Source organism: Pongo pygmaeus, chromosome 4 (genome assembly GCF_028885625.2).
Source record: "Pongo pygmaeus isolate AG05252 chromosome 4, NHGRI_mPonPyg2-v2.0_pri, whole genome shotgun sequence".
Taxonomy (NCBI): Eukaryota; Metazoa; Chordata; class Mammalia; order Primates; family Hominidae; genus Pongo; species Pongo pygmaeus.
The window spans coordinates 170,372,499-170,393,871 of NC_072377.2; the positions used below are offsets into that span (position 1 = coordinate 170,372,499).

The 21,373-nt window shown below is 33.5% G+C and overlaps 1 protein-coding gene and 1 long non-coding RNA gene across 2 annotated transcripts in view; one reads left to right on the plus strand and one right to left on the minus strand.

Annotated features, from left to right (window-relative positions):
- The window catches only part of LOC129036831 (uncharacterized), a 34,683-nt gene extending 27,692 nt beyond the window's left edge, over positions 1–6,991 (plus strand). Inside the window, exon 3 of the long non-coding RNA XR_008502659.1 lies at positions 4,501–6,991. This is a non-coding gene — a long non-coding RNA (uncharacterized LOC129036831). The remainder of the gene's footprint in view (positions 1–4,500) is intronic.
- A 427-nt stretch (positions 6,992–7,418) lies between these two features.
- On the minus strand, positions 7,419–7,999 carry LOC129036830 (NADH dehydrogenase [ubiquinone] 1 alpha subcomplex subunit 5-like). Its single transcript, XM_054488460.2, has one exon. It carries the CDS (start codon positions 7,994–7,996, stop codon positions 7,646–7,648), a length of 351 nt encoding a protein of 116 aa, XP_054344435.1. The 5' UTR covers positions 7,997–7,999; the 3' UTR covers positions 7,419–7,645.
- Positions 8,000–21,373: the final 13,374 nt, after the last annotated feature.

Consider the following 21,373-nt stretch of genomic DNA (forward strand, 5'->3'; position numbering starts at 1 on the left):
ATGATTATATAAATGGATTAACATAATAAAATTATGAATAATAGGCATAACATAATTTTTCTTTATAAATGTATGTCACTTTCTCCCACATTTTCTTTAATTGCAGATCCCACCAGCTTGCCTTGTGCAGAGGAATCTGCAATTAAAGAAAGAAAGAATGGCTCTGGCACTCAAGAGCCTTTCCAGAACCATTTTTTATGGATTAGTGTTATATTGGCAATGCACACGTCTCCAGCTTGTTAGCCTGGTTGTAAGGACAAGCCATACATTTTATGTAACAGTTAAAATTTTACCCTTCAGTTTTCCCAAAATGGTTCAGTGTGTGCCATCCACGTGCTGTGATTTGTCTATATCAGGTGTATCTACTTCATCTTCTGCGCATTTAGCAAAATTTGATCTAGTATCTCTAAGGTGCATGGTTCAAAAGCCTTTTTTTTTTCTTTTTGGCTTATACTCAAGTCTTTCAATGTACACTGAAGCAAATTATTTTTTTTTTTGCTATACTGTTTTTATCCCTTACTGCACGTTTCATTTCAGGATCATCAAATGGCCCCATTGTTTCGCTACATCGTATATAAAGATTATTGGGTTGCTGACTTTGAAGTCTTTGTAAAATTACCACTTGATTTACTTTATTGGCCATTTTTCACATCTGATTGCATTCACACAATATATGTTTCTATATTCACCTCACTTTGACTGCTCTTCCCTTTAAGGTGGTGTATTTTCATGTCTAATTGCATATGTATTTCTATATTCACCTCACTTTGACTGCTCTTTCCTTTAAGGTGGTGTATTTTTACTTCCCATACACATGTGGAAGCTTTTTGCATCTTTTCAAGTCCTTCCTGACCAGTATCCTATGGTCCTCCTGCCCAGGGTTTTAAAAAGGGGTTTTCAAGTATTCTGTAGGTTTTCTGTTTTTCTCTGCTTTTGACATTTCAAAAATTCTATTCTTCTGCTAATTAATGTTTTTGCTAGTCATAGTCTATATTTCATGCTTACATTCCCAGAATCACCAGTGATTTAATTACTTACTAGTCACATGTTGGGGGAAAAGGGTTCTTTCTCAATGCTTTGTCTCCATTCTTTTCATCAGGGTCAGTGACAGCAGTTAGTCATGTCCTTCACTTGGCTACCAAGATGAGGGGGCAATGTAGCTGAATTTTCAGTCTGTTTTCTTTCTGCAAAGATGACCTGGACCATGTGCCCTAGAGAAAAGGATGCTTTTTGATAACTTACAGAAAGTCATTCTATATGCTGAATGTCATCTTGCCCTCCTCATCTGGAGACAGTATTCTTTAACCAAAATATTAAAGGTTAATGAAAGAAAGGAAGGAAAGATGAAAGGAAGAAAGGAAGGAAGTGGGAAGGGAAGGAGGAGAGGAAAGAAGAGAGGCTTGGAGGGAGGGAAAGAGGAACAAAGAAAGGAAGGGAGGGAAAGAAGGGAGGGAGGGCGGAGGGAGGAAGGGAGAGAAAACAAAAAAATGAAAAAATAAAATTAGATAAATAAATGAACTACACTTCTGACTATTAACATATTCAAAAGAATTAGTTAAGGGTGGTGATAGAAAAGTATACACACACACACACACACACACACACATTTCTTTTGTTCACAAGATCTATTAGAATAGAAATTAGAATGAAAGACCTGGGATTATGCCCCTGAGTATATACTGGAGTTAGAATGTGTATTTCTGCAACTTTAAAGCTATTTTTTAGTGTATGTGTATGACATTAATTTTTTTAACTATCACTTTTATTTAGGGATCTGATTATGAAGAAATGTGATTAAAATACTGTTTAAAATACATTTACTAAATATGTCAATTTTTAGAAAGTTTATTTTGTAATTAAGTACACTATAATGTTTAAAATATCTGATGAGGCATATGTATAGATATATTTTTACAAAAGCCCACATCATTTAAACATAGCTCAATGTAGATACATTAATGGTAATGAAACCATGAAAGTCGAGTTCATTACTTGTTGTTAGGAACCATTTCACAAACACCAGAACTCTATTAAATCATTGGTGAGCTTTATCTTAAAAGCAAAAAATATATATATTTTTAAACTTTAGTGTAAATATATCAGTAGATATATTTAATAAGTTCAGTTTATTTTATTTATTTATTTATTTGAGACAGAGTCTCACTCTGTCACCCAGGCTGGAGTGCAGTGGCATGATCTCCGCTCACTGCAATCTCCGCCTCCCAGGTTCAAGAGATTCTCGTGTCTGTGCCTCCTAAGTAGCTGGGATTACAGACACATGCCACCACGCCCACCTAATTTTTGTATTTGTAGTAGAGATGGGGTTTTGCTATGTTGCCCAGGCTGGCCTCCAACTCCTGGCCTTGCTGATTTGCCTGCCTCGGCCTCCCAAAGTGCTGGGATTTACAGGTGTGAGCCACTGAGCCCAGCCAGTTCAATTTATTTTTATCTTTGAATTTTATTGACATATATACAGAAGAGTTTGCTCCTCATAAATTCAACTAATTGTTGCGGTGTGAACACACCATGCAACAGCCAAACAGATTGAGAACTAGAGCATGACCAAAATGTCAGAGGCCACACTTAAACATTGTCTCAGTCTCTATCCTATTGACGTAAAAGGAAACGACTATGTTGACTTCTGATATTGCTTTCCATAGATTAGTTCCTTCTATTTATAAACTTTGCTATGTTGACTTTCTTCACTCAATATTATGTTTGAGAGTGTCGTCTATATTGCATAAAGAAAATAGTTTTTTCATTCTCATACTATAGAATACTTTGTGTGAACATATAGCAATTTCTCTCCCCATTCTACTGCTGATAGATTCAGATATTTTTGAGGTTTTACTACTGGAAACAGCACAGCCCTGAATATTCTTGTATATGCCTTTTAAGCACATATTTACATATTTCTATTTAGTATTCTCCTAGACTGAAATTGATGAGCCATTGGGTATTTCTAGGTTCAGCTTTCGTTTTTTCCTTTTACTATTGTGTAGAGAAAGCTCTCTCTAACCATGTTTTTCTCTACTCTCACACCACAAGCATCAACACAGAAGACTTCCATGACTAAATGTCTGGGGGCTTTTCCCCACGCTCTGAGCAGTGGACACCAGCTGAGTGTCCTCTAACTCAATTCTGACATCATCTACCTGGAGAGAGTGTCAGATCCCACAGGCTAGGAGCTCAGTCCCCAATATTGTCCTTCACAACCCCAAGCAACAGTCACAAATCTGGACCTCCGAAATTTCTGATTAACTGGTTTCAAGCTGGATTTCCCATGACTTTGGGTTCAGTGAATTTACTGGAGTGGCAAAGTCAACCTCTGTGTATATTTGAATTTAAACTGGGTCTCCTGTAGGCAGAATATGGTTGTATCTTGTCCTTAGTTTATTTTGACAATCTTTGACTTAATTAGATTATTTATTGAATGTATGTTTAATGGTATTATTGATATCACTGGATTGATATTTTCCATTTTAGTTTTTGTTTTCTATATGTCTTTTTAAAATTATTTTTGGAGACAAAATCTCTGTCCTATGGGTGGAAGCTGGGTGGATGACATAAACCCCAAACGTTTAGCCATATTCATGAGGAATTTAGCCTCTTCAACTTGGAGTTAGAAGAGATAAGAAATGCTGGGGGCTTACTGCTCCAAGTGAGATATAGTTAAGCCTGACTGGGAACTGATGGGGAAGAGTGCTCTGTTTTGTGGGCCACATCTTCCCATAATGGACGTTGTATCAAATTGAGTTGGGAGTGGGACGGTAGAGATCATGCGGTGGCTAAAATACCACAGGTTCTTGATTTTTTTTAAACCATGTTTTAGTACATTTTCATTAATACATGTTTTACAATTCGCCCTATTCCCTTAGAACAATGCCAGATATATTAAATTGTTGGGTTTGGGGTTTTGTTTGCGTTTTTTAATAGTTTTCATCAGCTTTCTTGTTTCTCTGAGAAGTAAGTCTGCATAGTTCCTCATGCTATTTTCTCAGAAGTGGAGCCACTTCTATTTTTTAAGGCCACTTTTCATTGATATAGAGTTCTATGTTATTTATTTTTTTCAGCACTATAAATACGCTTAACAGTTTTGAGTGTAGAATCCTGGTTCATTGTTGTACCTTCTCTCTATTATCTTGAGCCCTCCATTTCTGCCTGCTTTAGCTGTACTCCTAAGCATCCAAAAATACTTTTAAAAATATGTTCAGCTTTTTTAGTTGTTCTCAGTGGAGTTTTGGTCTCTTCCAAACCGCTTCATCATATGCAGGACTTTTTAATTAATATACTTAAAGCTGGAGGCTGGTGAAGTGACCAAAATTTTTTAAAAATATGAATATCAAAAAATTAACAGTAAAGCTAAAGGTATTTTTAAAATGACTCAATAATGGCTGATTTAGGTATTTTCTAAATGAATATTAAGTAAAGCTTCAGGAAATTGAGAAATGTAACTTTCTGTTTTACAAATAGCCCTTTTCTATTCCTCCCCAATACCAGATTGAATAACTTTTGATGGTCTGTCTCCATGGCATGAACAGTTCATGGAGTGAACACTTAAATGAAGAAGGAAATGGCTCTGACTCCTGATATGGTATAAACACCTGTCTAAATCATCCTGAGAGACTTCAGGTCCTCTTATCTTTATACTCAAGTGTTAAAATAATGATTAAGTTCATTATCATATACAAATAACAAATCTTCCTGACAAAGCAAAAATAAGGGAACTAAATAAGAGCTTAAAATTTTAAGATACTATGAAAAACAGCCATCACAATTTTACACTAAGTGTCAACAACTCACATCCGGCAATTGTTTTAGAAATGAAAATATATAAAAGAAATTATTTATGTGCCTGGTTTTTTATACAGTCATTGAATCTACTCAAAATATTTAGCTATATTTAGTGATTTTGTGTTCAGTGCTATTTAGAAGAAACGAGAACAGTAAAAAGAACTTAGTTACAGTAAAAAAGACCCAGTCAACATAAATTTAACTTAAAACATGGTTTGACTTTTTATACTAGGATTTTGGCTAGCATGTAAGTTTCTGTATTATAATTAAGGATAATAAAGATTTCCCGATCCTAAATTCTAACTTCTCTGATCCTCTGTAACTTAACTTGTAATTAAAAAGATCACAAAATAAAGAAGTTGATGTCTCTATTTACTTGCTAATCAATTGTTTGTTTGTTTCACAAATTCATTATTTTTCCAAAATGCTAATCTAATTTTCAGTCTTGATTACATGGAGAACTAATTTAGAGGGTTTTTTTTTCTTCAATTCTTATGTTACATTGGTTCAAGGATGAACAAAAATATACAGAAAACCTGTCCATCTTTGGGTGAGATTTCTTTGCCAGGTTTAAGTATTTGTGAAAACAAAATCTGCTTAACGTGTCAAACTTGTCTATTATTCTTACTGTAAAATGTGGAATGAAAAGGGCTTAATAGATGCAAGTAAAATAATCATAGCTAATATTTACTCAGTGCTTATTATTTTCACTGTATTAACATGCTTTGTGTACCTTGTCTTCTTTAGCTCTCACCCCAACCCTACGCAGTATTTTATTGTTATCTCTATATTACAGACTGGATAAAAAATTAACCTAGAGAGGTCAGAGAAATTGCCTAAACTCATGTGGCTTTTAAATAGGTAAATCAAAACTTATTTGCGTAATTTGACTTCAAAGCTAGTATACATAAACAGCCAATAATTCTACCATCATATTTTCTTTAATTTAAAAAAATTGTTTATTTTTTTCACTTCATTTTTGAAGGAAAAGATTCATGTGCTATTTAAAATATGTAATTTATGCATATTAACATTTTTTAAAGTTTGTAGTTTCTCTTGTTTGTATTTTAAGAGCTTAGTAGAATCAGAAATTGTGTAATAACTGAATCCATATGAAACAATTTAGCAAATTGGAAATCCAATTGGTATTTTCAAACTATTCTATAAATTAAACTAATAAAATTGATTAGATACTAACCTATTGGTCTGGTTGAGATAGTAAGATTATCTAGATCACAAACCATCTGCACAATTGGTCTATTTATTTTGTTTGCTCTAGAAAAGTGAATCACATTGACCATGGATGAAGTGAATCAGTTCTATCATGGCATCTAATCTGCCGTGCAGCTTCAGAAACTGACCCTTGTCTATAAATTGTAGAAAGTTCGAAATGATAGTAAGGAAAAACATATTTGGATTCCAAATAAACTACCTATCTTTGTAGGTATCTGCATAAATCACTGCTTCTTGAGTGACTTCTCTCCTACTCTTTCAACTAGGTATCCAAAGTTGTTGCATAAACTAGGAATTATTTTAAATCACAGTAAGAATGTTTAATCACAAACACTTGCTTATCTTCATGAAATCTGAAATGAAAGCAGTAATAATGTGAATCACGTATATGCATTTAGATAAGACAGTATACAAGGTCAGTGCTGAAAAGCAGGATTTCTTTTTTTGTTTTTTGCCTCTTCCAAAGTCTTAAACTGTTACTCATTGGAGCTTTCAATGCATCTCATACAATGAATATTTCTTTTTTTTTTTAAAGGCGAAAACACATGTAATTTTATTTTTGTTTAACCTTAAGCTTGCCAACTTCTTTCCCTGAACAGCATTTGTCTTGTTTAGATATCCACCTACACTTATATTAGAAACGTACTGCAAACTATTTAGTGATTCCACTTTTAATTTATAGTCATATGACTAAGGTGTTTTGAATATAAGCCTATCTGTATGCCAGATATAAACTTCAGGAACTCTTAATGTCTCTTCTTTTACAGAACCTCTACCTCTATCCTTATGTAATTAGGTTGATTAAGAAAATTAAAGGCCACGGGCCAGAAAACTAACTTCCACAAATGCAACAAAAGGAAAATTTCTCCAGTAACCTCTATGCAATGGGAAATCTTTCTTTTAAGTACCAAGTCAATTTCTTCAACTGTACAATGTATTCTAATTTGAAGGTTTTCAAATATAATACAGTAAAAACAAAATATAATAAAATTAAGACTATAAGAAAACAGAGTAAATGGTATGATTCAAATAATGACTAAAATAAAATGACATTATGGATTTTGTAATCAACCTATAAGTATATATTTAAATTTTACTTTACATACATAAGATCACAGCTGAGGTTAACCATAATTTCAAAGTTTATCACCAGCCACTTGTGCTATTTTATCACGTTTGAAAATATTCACTCGTATTATTTACTTCAAACAGTGATCTATAAATTTGTTCAGATTATAATAATTAAGGACCTTTTCTTCTTCAGGATAACTTAAAAAATTAATGATGACTTGAACATACTACTAAAGAAACTTTACTTTTTGATTATGGTCTCTGCATTGAAGATCTGTAGGAATTTTTCTTTAATAATTTTCAAATCTTCCCGTGACCCCTCTGTTCATAGAAATATCATCTTTGAAATAACTTGTGTGAATACTTTATAAATCAAAAATGGATTCACATGACCATATTACCAGAATCACCAATTTTAACAGTCTCCTACATATTTTCTATATCACTTTTCTTGATTATAAAATGTCAGTAATATGAACATGCTCTTAATATAACAGAATGTTTAATTACATCAGTTTCCCATCAACACACCAAAGTCACTTAATAATTATATTGGCCATTTCCACTGATCGGCAGGAGGCTCTTCCACTAATGGCTCCCATAGTTTCCATTCCTTCATTTTTCTTGCCGGATTTAGTTCATGTTCAGCCTGAAGAATCACCTCTTCTAATTGACTGCCTTGAAGTTGCTCTTCTAATTTTTTAACATCTGGTTCCACTTTAACCATAGCCAGTTTCTCATTTGTAATCTGTTCTGTATACTTTCTATATGCTGCATTTTTAGGGATTTCCTCAAGAACATCAAGAATCTTTGTGTACAATATTCTAAGCCTCTCGTGTGGAGTATTGCACACAGCCAATCCCACAAGGCCAGTGGTCTTCTTCAGCACACCCACCATAACAGCGCCCTACAATGAATATTTCTTAGTCTCTGAACCCAGTAAAATTTACCTATATGGTACCCACAGTTTTGCAAACATTTTCTGTAAACTCTTCGTTAATATCTTGGCTGGGTGCGGTGGCTCACGCCTGTAATCCCAGCACTTTCGGAGACCAAGGCGGGTGGATCACCTGAGGTCAGGAGTTGGAGACCAACTTGGCCAACATGGTGAATCGCTGTCTCTACTGAAAATACAAAAATTAGCCAGGCATGGTGGCGTGCGCCTGTAATCAATCCCAGCGACTGGGAAGGCTGAGGCAGGAGAATCCCTTGAACCCAGGAGACAGAGGTTGCAGTGAGGGAGATCGTGCGCCACTGTACCCCTGCCTGGGTGACAGAGCGAGACTCCATCTCAAAAAAAAAAAAAAAAAAAAAGCATCTTGTTTGACAACTGTTCACCAGTTACCATACTTAATGCATTTAAATATAATGGGGTAAACTATCACTTCTTAAGCAGGTGCTATGCACCAAATCTTATTTAGGATATTTTACATGTAGTATCTCTAACCCTCACTACAAATCTGTGATAAAGCTATTATACTTCTTACAAAAAAGAAAATTGTTCCTGTTAACTTACTTACCCATGGCCATGTGGCTACCCCAAGTAGTATGAGAAGATTTATAATATAGTGTTTAATTTTTTAAATGGGTATTCTTTCCGTGACACTTGAAAGCCTGAACCTGAAAGAAATGACTCTGATGCCACATATGACTTATACCATTCACTCAGGGGCAGTGTTTATAAGACGCACAATAAGAGTCCTAGGGAACCTGTCAATATATTTGGGGAAAATATCCCAGTGAAGCTACGTGGCTGGTTTGAAACCTTGGTCCTCCTCCATACCAAGCTGTGAATAACGTTTATCCTTGGACTGAAATAATTTTTAAAGATTCTCTGCATTCAGCAAGCCAACTGACATTATTAGTGGTTAGGGACTCAGGGATCTCCACAGCCAGAATTCAAACTACTGGCACATTGCTGTTTAATAGCAATCGCGGTTCACTCTTAATCACTAAAAGCAGTATATGGTAGTTAGAAATAGCACCCCAGAACAGGTGTATATGGAATCGCAAATATGAATATTAACACATAACCCAAAATTAACGAGCATCTGAAGAAACTGATGAATTAAAAGATAAACAGTCAAAGTGAAAAATGGAAGAATGTCCAAAGCCTCAAAGTTAACAGAGCCCATGCAAATTTTTTAAAAAATATATTTTATATTCTCAAACATTCAGAGTGGGTATCATATCGTTGGGGATATGGGAGTGACTATTTTAAAAGGAAGGCAATACAAATATATATTTTTAATACATATATTTTTAAAATTTTATTTATTATTTACTTTTTAAGAGATGAGGTCTCACCGTGTTGACCAGGCTGGTGTCGAACGCCTGGATTCAAGTGATCCTCCCACCCAGGCCTCCCAAAGCACTGGGATTACTGTCATGAGCCACTGCACCCAGCCTGTAAATCAGTATCTTGAAAAAATAAAAAGATTATCAAAGAGGAAAACATTTAATTAGGCCCATGGATAGAATAGACACATTTTTTTACAAAGTGAAAATGAGAAGAAACTTCCTAAAAATAAAGAAGAACAAAGTTTAATGATACAGGAATTTAAAGTGCCTAGATAAAGGAAAGAAAAATCATTGTTGATCTAACATGATTTCTAAGAAGAGAAATTAAAAATATGGAAAAAGAAATAATCAGAGGTAATAGAAAAACACATTACAAGCGAATGAAGTCATAATTATTCATGGGAGGGGACTGCAAATGCTCATGGAAAATAAATGAAAAACTGCATCACATATGTTGTGCAGAGATGTCATTAAATCAAGAATGATGAGAAAATCTTAAGATTTCTAAAAAGAATTTAAAAAATAATGAACTACAAAGAATAAGAGTGTCCCAACAGAATCATGACAACCACTGAATGATAGAGAACAATGGAATTCTGTACTGAGCTGTAGCAACATTCAAGAGTGAATGAAAAGCAAGAATAGTTTCAGTGATACAAGAACTGAGAATCCTTACCTCCCACAGACATATTCTAAAACATTTTATGAAAATATAGGTTAGCAAGATAGATTTAAACATTCAAAAGGCAGATGTAGAATAAGAGAAATAAAAAAGCAGAGAAACCAGTGATATGATTAAACATGAAAGTCATTCAGTAGTAAAATATAATAATCTGGAAAACATTTCAAGGAATTAAAATGGTGGGGAGAGAAATCCTGGAATTTTATTAGAAGTCTGAATAACTTAAATGTAAATCTGAAAATCATGGAGAATTCTCCTATTTAATCTTTGTGGCTACATACAAATGTAGAAAAAATACAATCACATGAATGTGAATGATGACCAGCTGCTTCAGGAGAGTAATAATCTCTAAATAGAGATGGGAATAATATCAAGAATGGAAGGGACTAGTATGCATACTGAATTTTTTCTCCTATAATCTCAAAGAAAAAATGTTGTGATTAAAAATGCAGCTGGATGGTGGCTACCTAATTGGTTGCTATAATATTCATTGTGATTTCTGGATGTGTGTAATATTTCATAATGACATAACAACTAAAAAAATGGACCAATTGAACTTTTCTTTAGAAAACAAAGTCAAAATTCTAAATTATAATATATATAAAAATACTTTCCAAATGGGCTAAAAAGTTTAATTTAAGGCCAAAATATGAAAGCATTAATAAGAAGTTTTGAATACCTCCTGTGACCTTCTTGTAAGAGCAAGCCTGCCTAAGCAAAAGAATGCACCTGAAATCCTAAAGAAAAAGATGGATAAATTTATATAAAAATGAAATACTTTGTAGAAATGAAACATGTCAACAAAGATAAAATTTAAACTGACAGATTCAGGTAAAGTCTCTATTTCCCCTCTATAAAATAGATAAGCGTTAATATCAATAATATAAGAAAGCTACTAAGATTAATAAGAAACTGACAGTTATATAAAAGAAGACAAAATATATGAATAGTCTGTGCAAAAGATAATATATTTTAATAACTGACAAAATAATGAAAACAAAAGTAGGTTTAATTTGCTTATTACATTCACAGGAATAACAAAAAATGATTGAAATCAATTTTTGTTAAGGTCGTGGTAAACCACGATATCTCATTTATCAATAAAAGTGTAAACTTATACAGCATTTACAGTAACTATCAAAATTTAGAATTTGCTTATCTAATCATCCACTGACTATTGTATTGCTAGGTACATAGCCCAAAGAATTAGATACACATATGCACAAAAAATATGTGTGCTTGAATGTTTAATGTAGCAGAATTTTGAGTAGCATGAAATACTTGAATATCACCTAAGTTTCATTCAATATGGAATATAAAACAGTGGTGCCTTTATGAGTTACAATACAGCAAATAAAAAGAATGAAATTACCACTATATGGACACATCTGGACTTTTCATGTCACATTAATAAATGATGAAGAAATGTTTCAAAATGGTACAGACATTATCATTTCTGGCTAATTCATATAAAACTAAACCATATATGCATATATGCTACATATATAGGGGTATAAATTCTTAAACAGAGATCTTGAACAGCTAGTTATTTTCAATGATTCCTCTTGATAAGGGAATTGCGTCTGGGGTTGAGGAAAGTTGTATGGTATGTGTTTTTCACTTAATGTACTTTTCAGTATTATTTGGATGTTTATCATGAAAATGCATTCACATATTTTGTTATGTTTATTATTTATTAGATCAAATGTTTTAGCACCAGCTGGAGACTCTCTAGTTTTCCTTTGAGGCAGTTGTCTAAACTATAACACTTCAAATTATTTGAGCAAATCTCTGTTTAATAGCTGCAGTCCCCTTGGCCCTTCCCTCCTGGCAGCTTGAAAAGCTCCAGGCAACATCTCTGTGTTGAAGGCAAGAAGAAAGTAGGAAGGGACGGTGCTGGGTGTATCTGTCTCTTATTATCAAGGAAGCAGAAATTCCCAGAATCCCAAGAAACTTCTACTTAGATCTCATGGTATACAACTGTGTTGCATAAGCAAACCCAGCTGTAAAGAAGACTGTAAAAGTGAGTACTTAGTTTTCCAGACTTTATGCTTCTAAAGATCAGAAGAAAAAGTTTGCCAAGGGCTGTTGGGTCAGCATCTATCACATCAGGTTTTACAATTTTTACCTGATAATGTAAATTTTACATAAATTCTGTCGATTGCATTTAACTGATAGCAGAAAGTATCTGCCCTCCAGACATGCCAGATAATATAATTTCCAACTCACTGTCTCTAAGTAAGTATTCATAATTAGACGTAACTGTGGCTAAGAGAACCGATGTTTAGGAAGGCTTTACTGAAGAATGTGGCCTGCCCATTCCAAATTCTTTAAGTTCTATTCTGTAAATAAGCCATCCAGCTTAGCACCATGTACTCTCCTACCTCCTTTTTTGTGTGTGTGCTAAAGTATCTTTGAATTGCTTTTCACAAATTGGTCTTGGCAGTGACACCATCATTCATTCATGAAGAATATAATAAGAAACCACCCTGTGAAACTAATTACTACGTTTCCTTATAAATTATCTCTGTAGTGTTGCATAATACACAACTTCATCAATTAAACAATTACTGTGTTTTGAAATCTTTTTTCTAAATTTAAGAATAAACACTAAAATATTTACTGCCGTGATTTTTATAGTCATGATTTTTAATGCCTGCTTTAGTGTTGTATTGATGTGTTAGAATTTATTTAACTTATTATCTTCTAATCATACAGCTGTTTCTGATGATGTGTCTATTATAAACAAAGTTTCAGTGAACATTTTTGTCACTAAATCTTTTTGACCCCCAGTGACTATTCCCAGAAATGGATCAATGAATAAGGATGGGTGTAAGTCTTTTAATTTGCAGTAAAGTGGTATTTTAAGGAAAGTCAATGACACGAGCTGCTGAAGGGGAGGCTGGGGAATATTTTATTTGAAAGAACTGTAATGATCAAGGAAATAGCAGTAAGCCTAATATGCGGTTTGGCACAGCAAACATTGATTTGGTAGGAATGAGGGTAATACTGAGGAGTTAAGGTTAGAAATGCATTTATAAAATAAACTGAGAAACAAAAAGGAGGTCTTAGAGAGACGATAAGACAAAATCTTCCACCATAGTTTGAGTGAGTTGAACTGGATTTGCCGATGGTATAACACCTCTGATGCCATTTGTAGAAGGATGATAATGTGAAAATAGGTTTGGAGGAGACTTAACCTGTGGTGCATGCAATGAAATTAAGTGGGAAGTGATTGAGTGCAAAAAGTGTGCTAGAGGGCAACTGGAATAATAGAGGCATGAAATAATTATCACTGGGATCATATTACATTGCATATTAATACTGTATTTGTGTTTTCCTTTTTAATTTTTATTCACTAAGAAATATGAAGAAAGTTTATATGAATGCAAACAGTGCTTATGCGTTTGGATTTGTATTCTTAGTGTAGTCTTATTTTCTTTGACCCCATCCTTCATAATTCCTAGTGTATGAGTGTGTATTTTTTCTATAAATACAGTCGTGCATTGCTCAATGATAGGGATACATTCTGAGAAATGCATTATTAGGCAATTTTGTCATTGCAGGAACATCAGGTGAGTGTACTCACATATAGCTAGGTGGTATAGCCTACTATACACCTAGGCTATGTGGTATAGATATAGCTTATTTTTCCTAGGCTACAAACCTGTACAGCATGTTACTGTACTGAATACTGTAGGCAATTGTAACACAATGGTATTTGTGTATCTAAACATATCTAAATGTAGAAAAGATACAGTAAAAATATGGTGTTATAATCTTATGGGACCACCATCCTATATGCAGTTTGTTGTTGGTAAAAACATTGTTATGGGATGCATAGCTGTACAAGGACTCCTATCTATTCCTACATGTACATACAAATATGTATACATACTCAAGTATACACTTCTATATAGTGTAGTCATAGATATGTGTTTATATTTTCACTATCAATTCAGGAGTATGCCTTTTTACACATTCCTACTATGGAGTGTTATAGCTCCTTATAATTTATGCTAAATAGGTAGTTGTAAAAAATAAATATCACTTTAGTTTTATTTTATCTGACTACTGGTAAATTATAGCATTTTAATAAGCTAGTTGGATATATGCTTTTCCTTTTCTGTGAAATGTTTATTCATGTTCTTTATATCTCAAATGAATTATTTGTGTGCAACTTGTCAATGAAAATTTCTTCGGGTATTATAGTCACAACCTTTGTCATCTGATTTTCAATTGTTTTAATGTCTTTACTTACGTATGAATTTTTGTCAGTTTATTTGTCAGAACCTTTTAAGCTGTATATTTTCAAATTTGGCTCTATTTATTTTGTAACTTCTGGAATTCCAGTCTCATAGTCTGTCTCACTTTGTGTACCATGTAACCATCACCCTTTTCATGATTACTTTTTGCAAGAGTTTAATATTGTATATTATTTAAAGTTTTGCTTTAATCCATCCATAATATTTAATTTTGTAAATGTAAGAAATAAGACATTTTAACCCCCCTCGCCCCAAGGACAGCTGCTTTGTCAATACAATTTATTGAGAATATTTTCTCGTTAAGTAACCACCAAAGCTCTATATGTACATCCTATATATAGGGGTCTAATTCTGGATTCTCCACTCAGTTCCACTGATCCATATGTATTTTTCTATACTAACACCACATTAAATGTATCACGGACACTTTACAGCACATTCTGTTGCCCGGGAAGGTAGTTTTTTCCCCTCACTGTTCTTTTTCTACTTTATTTGGCTATTTGTAGGTACTTGTTCTTCCATTTGAGCTTCAAAATTATTTTATTCAGTTGTTCACAAAATACCCTTTTGATATATATATATATATTTTTTTTGAAACACAGTGTCTCACTCCATCACCCAGGGTGGAGTGCAGTGGCGCAGTCTCTGCTCACTGCAACCTCTGCCTCCCAGGTTCAAGCCATTCTCCTGCCTCAGCCTCCTGAGTAGCTGAAATTACAGGTGTGCACCATGTCACTCAGCTAATTTTTGTCTTTTTAGTAGATACCAGGTTTCACCATACTGGCCAGGCTGATGTGGAACCCCTGGCCTCAAGTGATCCACCCACCTCGGCCTCCCAAAGTGCTGGGATTATAGGCGTGAGCCAGCACACCCAGCCCACTTCTGGTATTCTAATAGAAATTGCATGGAATTTATATACTAATTTGGGGAAAATTACTATTTCATGATAAATTCGTATACAGTTTTCCTTAGTATATTCCTTTAAATGGGTTTTTAAATTTTGTAGTTTTTCTTGTTACTGTAAATGAAATTATTCTCTCTTTGATTTATAGCACTTATTATAAGACTAGAGAAATGCTCTCATGGCTTTTATATTTTACTTTTTTTTTTTTTTTTTTTGAGACGGAGTCTCACTCTGTCTCCAAGCCTGGAGTGCAGTGGCACCGTGTCAGCTCACTGCAACCTCTGTCTCCTGGGTTCAAGTAATTCTCCTGCCTCAGCCTCCCGAGTAGCTGGGATTACAGGTGCGTACCACCACGCCCAGCTAGTTTTTATATTTTTAGTAGAGACGGGGTTTCACCATGTTGGTCAGGCTGATCTTGAACTCCTGACCTCAGGTGATCCACCTGCTTCGGCCTCCCAAAGTGCTGGGATTACAGGCGTGAGCTACTGCACCCAGCCTATATTTTACTTTTATTCAGCCATCTTACACATTTTTAAAATTAAACCTAGTGATTTTTACTGAAGTCATTGGGTCACCAGAAAAAATTAAAGAATTCAATATGTGTTCTAATTATTAATTTTCCTGTCATTGCATTTAAAAATGTAGATACAATATTAAATCAAAATTATATTAGCAGATATTACTCTAGTTTCTGATTTACTGTAAAATAGGTTTAATATCTCAACATTAGTACAATATATGCTTAGAGTTTATAATAATTGTTTTTTTTCTTTAAATGTAAAGCCATTTACTTCTATTTCTACTTCAGTTAGAATTTCCACAAAGAATGGCTAGTTAATTTTTCCTGATGCTTTTCCAACATTTAATATGATATGACATTTTTTACAACATGTCTATTATAAGATTTTTTAAGCTGGGCATGGTGGCTCATGCCTATCATACCACCAATTTAGTAGGCCAAGATGGGAGGATTGCTTGAGCCTGGGAGTTCAAGAACAGCCTGGGCAACACACTGAGACCTTGTTTCTACAAAAAAATTTATATATTTGGCCAAGTGTGGTGGCACACACCTGTAGCCCCAGCTACTCAGGAGGCTGAGGCAGGAGGATCATTTGAGCTCTGGAGTTTGAGGCTGTAGTGAACTATTACTGTGCCACTGCACTCCAGCCTGGGCAAGAGAAAGAGACCATATCTCTAGAGACAAAATAAAATAGGCCAGGAGCGGTGGCTGGCTCACACCTGTAATCCCAGCACTTTGGGAAGCTGATGTGGGTGAATCACGAAGTCAGGGGTTCTAGACCAGCCTGGCCAATATGGTGAAACCTCGTCTCTACTAAAAATATAAGAATTAGCTAAGTGTGGTGGTGTTTGTCTTTAATCCCAGCTACTCAGGAAGCTGAGACAGCAGAATCTCTTGAACTCGGGAGGCGGAGGTTGCAGTGAGTTGAGATCGCGCCACTGCACTCTAGCCTGGGTAACAGAATGAGACTCTGTTTCAAAAAAAAAAAAAAGATAAAATAAAATAAAATAAAATATTTCAGCTTGAGGTGTTTAATACTAATACAAATGATACCTGTTTAATTTCTATGTAGTTCAATAACTATTAATATTTTAGCATATTTCCTTTTCCTGTATGTGTGATATATTGCCAAACCACTTGAAAATAGGTCACAAACATCATACTTCATTTTTAATAACTACTTTATTATACAAATTCATAATATAATTATTACACATAATTACACATAATATAATTTCTTATTTGCTGCCTATACGTGCTTTTGAACAACTTTATTGAAGAATAATTTATATTCAATAAAATTTACTTATTTTTAGTATATAGTTCAATTCTTTTTTGTAAAGTTACTGAGTTGTACACATCAACACAATTCTATTTCAAAACATTTTTATCATGCCAATAAGTTCCCTTCTGCCCATTAGCAATCACTCCCTAACACTTCACCACCTCCCAGCCCCAGGAAACTCTTACCTAATATCCATTGTTATAGATGGTCTATGGTAAGTGTTCCACGTAAATGGAATCACACTTACATGTGCTACTTTGAAACTAACTTAATTTACTTAATAAAATGCTTTTGAGGTTCATTCATGTAATAAGTATCAGAACTTTTTAAAATTATTATTATATTAGTCATTTTTTTGCTGCTATAATGAGTGAATACTTTTTTTTTTTTTTTAGTGAGTATATTTACCTCACAGTTTTGGAGGCTGAGAGGTCCAAGAGCATGCCACTGGCAACTAGCAAGGGCCTTGTTGCTACAACATAATATGGTGGAAGGGCAAGCAAGCCCAAGGGAGAGAAATTGGACCAAACCTATCATTTCTATCAGTATTCACTCCTACAATAATGGCATTATTCCATTCATGAGGACATCTAGTCACCCCTTAAATGTTCTGCCTCCCAGTACTGTAAAATTGGCAACTAAGTTTCAATGAGTTTTGTTTGGTACATTCAAACTATAGCAATTAGAAAATAGTATTTTATTGTATGGACACAACATTTTGTTTATTCATCAGGTTGTAGTCGTTTGGGTTTTTTCAACCTTTTGGCTGTTATAAATAATGGTGCTATGAACATTCATATACAAGTCTTTGTGTGGGTATATATGTTCACTTCTTGTGGGAGAATATCTAGATGTGGAATAGCTGAGTCTTATGGTAAATGTATATTTAACTGTTTAAGAAACTACCAAACTGTTCTCCAAAGTTGGTGTACCATTTTACATTCTGGACTAGCAATGTACGAGATTGTAGTTTCTTTACATCCTTGTAAACACTTGTTACCATTTGTTTTTTAGTTTTTTAAGTTAATTTTTAATTATTTAAAAAAATTGAAGGAATTCTGTTGGAAGTAACATGTTACCTCCTTATATTAATTTGCATTACCCTGACAACTAACAGTATTGAGCATCTTTTCATGTGCATATGGCCTTTGGTGAAATGTCTATTCAAATACTTAAAAACATTTAAATTGGTTATTTGTCTTATTATTGGGTTGTAAGAGTTTTTATCTGGGGTACAATTTTTTATCAGAAATGCATTTTGTATATGTGTTTTTCCTAATTGGTAGCTTGTGTTTTCACTTTCTTAATGGTGGCTAGAAAAGTACAATTTTGAAAATGAAATCTAATTTATTACCTTTAAAATTACTTCTCCTTTTTGTGCCATATCTAAAAAATCTAGAATAGGTAGATAGAATATTACTATGGAAAAATCTGAACTAGTCAGACAATTTGACCTAATTGAAAATTATACAACACTGCAATCAACACCAATATGAAATAGATTTTTATCAAATACACACCAAACATGTATTGAATTAGATATATTCTAAAGCATAAAGCAAGTCTCGATAAGTTTAAAATGATGCAAGTCATAAAACATGGCTTCTCTGACTAAAATGAAATTAATTAGAAATTGACAATAAAACATATCTATAAAAATTCCCAAATCATTGCAAACTAAATAACATACTTTTAAATAATCAACAAAGCAAAAAAAATTAGAAGGAAAACTAAATAGTATTTTGCATTAACTGAAAATGAAAATACAATAACATATCAAAATTAATGGAATGCTACAAAAACAGTACCTAGGAGAAAATGTGTAACACTGAAAGCCTATCTTAGGAAACAGGAAAAGTCTCAAAGGTCACTCAAGTCAGTGACTTCATCTTTTCCTTTAAAAAGCAAAAAGAAGAACAAATTAAACCCAAAGTAAGTAGAAGAAAGGTTATAATAAAGACCAGCATGGAAAGCAATAAATTATAAATCTGAAAAAATAATAGAAGAAAATCAATGAAACTAAAAGTTGTTGCAGTGAGATCAAGAAAATTGATGAAATTCTACATTAATCATTCGATAAGTTAATCAGAAAAAGGAGATAAGACACACATTTCCAATGTGAGAAAAGATGATATCACTATAAAATATACAGATATTAAAATGACAATAAGGGAATATTATGAACAATGTCATGCTAATAAATTTTTCATGTTGGATGAAATGGACACATTTCTCAAATGACACAAAATAGAAAAGCTCACACAGGTAGGTATGGATAACTGGAATAATTCTATATCTATTTTAAAAACTAGATTTGTAGTGAAAACTCTTTCTACAAAGAAAATCCTTGGTCCAGATGGCTTCCCTGAGGGATTCTGTCAAACATTTAAGGAAGAAAAAAGGAATCCTAAATAAACTGTTTTGTAAAATTTAATTGGCAATATTCCTCACCTCTCTATATGAAATCAGTATTATTGTTATATGAAAACTAGACAAAGAAATAATACAAAAAAAATTGATAAATCAATATCCTTCCTAAAGAGTCAAAACCCTTAAAATGCTAGCAAATTTGCAAAAAACATTATAGGAAAATCATAGTGCATGATGACCAAGTAGTTTTTATTTAGAAAGCAAATTTTGCTTAACATTTAAAAATCAGTGAGTGTCCTTTTATTTCAGTGTGAGCTGTGCTTAGTGACTTCCATCTAATAAGTAAGTAAAGTATGGAAACAGGGAGATAAATGGAATAAACTTATAGTAGAGAAATCTGACAATACCTTAGACAAATGATCAAGGTCAGCATCAACAGTTATAAACCACATGGATAGTATGTACTGTTAATATGATGTAATGAAAATTGTACTTTACCTCAGTGATTTTACTACCTAAAACCCATAATCTTAATCTAATCACAAGAACAACTTCAGAAAAATTCCAATGAGGACGTTTTATTAAATACCTAACCTATACTCTTCAAACAATGGTCAAATACAAGGAAAGTCTAAGAAACTTACAGACAAGAGGAACCTAGGTGACATGTATAAATGTAGTATGGTGCCCTGGATGGAATCCTGAAAAAAGGATGTTAAGGGAAAACAAAGGAAATCTGAATAAACTATGGATTTTAGTTAATAATATATCAATATTTTTCATCAGTTGTAATAAATGTGTCATGGTGATCTAAGTTATAATAATAGAGGACACTGGTGTAGAATATATGGTAACAGTATTTTCTCAAGTTTTCTTTAAATCTAAAACTGCTCTAAAACTAAAGTCTATTTTAAATAAATTAAATCAATGTAATTCCTCACATGAATAAACTTAAAAAAAAAAAAAAAAAAGATGGTCATCTCATTAGATGCCGAAAAAGCATTGACAAAACCCGTCATCCATTCCCAATAAAAACTCTCAGCAATCTGTAAATATAAGGGAACTTCCTCATGCCAATAAAGGGTATCTGTGAAAAATATACAGCTAACATGACATTTAATGAGGAGCAATTGAATGCTTTTAACCTAAGGTCATAAACAAGCAAAGAAGTTCTTTCTTATAACTTTCTTCACTTTGTATGGCATGTTTTAGCCAGTGGCATTATTTAAAAAAAGAAAAAGAAAAAAGTCATACCAATTAGAAAGGAAGAAACAAAACTACCTTATTCATTGACTATATTATCATCTGTGTATAAAATACTACTGAATTTTTTAAGGCTGCTATAACTAAGTGAATTTATCAATTTGGTATGATAGAAGCCCAATATAAAAATTCAGTTCTATGTACTAGCAAAAAACACTCAAAAATCATAATAAAATACAATTTCTGGTGACATAGAAAAAAATATAAAACACCAGGTGCAATGGCTCACACCTGTAATCCAAGCACTGTGGGAGGCCAAGGTGGGAGGATCGCTTGAGGCCAGGAGTTCAAGACCAGCCTAGGCAACATACTGAGACCTAGTCTCTAATAAATAAATAACCAAATAATATAAAAGAAAATATAAAAGACTTAGAGATCAATATAATAAAAAAGACATGTGTACCAAAATGTACAAATCATTTTAAGAGAAATTAAAGAGGAATTAAATGAATGGAGTGATGTGTTAATGAATAGAAATCCAATATTGTTTAAGAAGTCAGTTACTTGCGGCCGGGAGTGGTGGCTCATGCCTGTAATCTCAGTACTTTGGGAGGCTGAGGCGGGCGGATCACGAGGTCAGGAGATCGAGACCATCCTGGTCAACACGGTGAAACCCCATCTCTACTAAAAATACAAACAAGTAGCCGGGCATGGTGGTGGGCACTTGTAGTCCCAGCTACTCGGA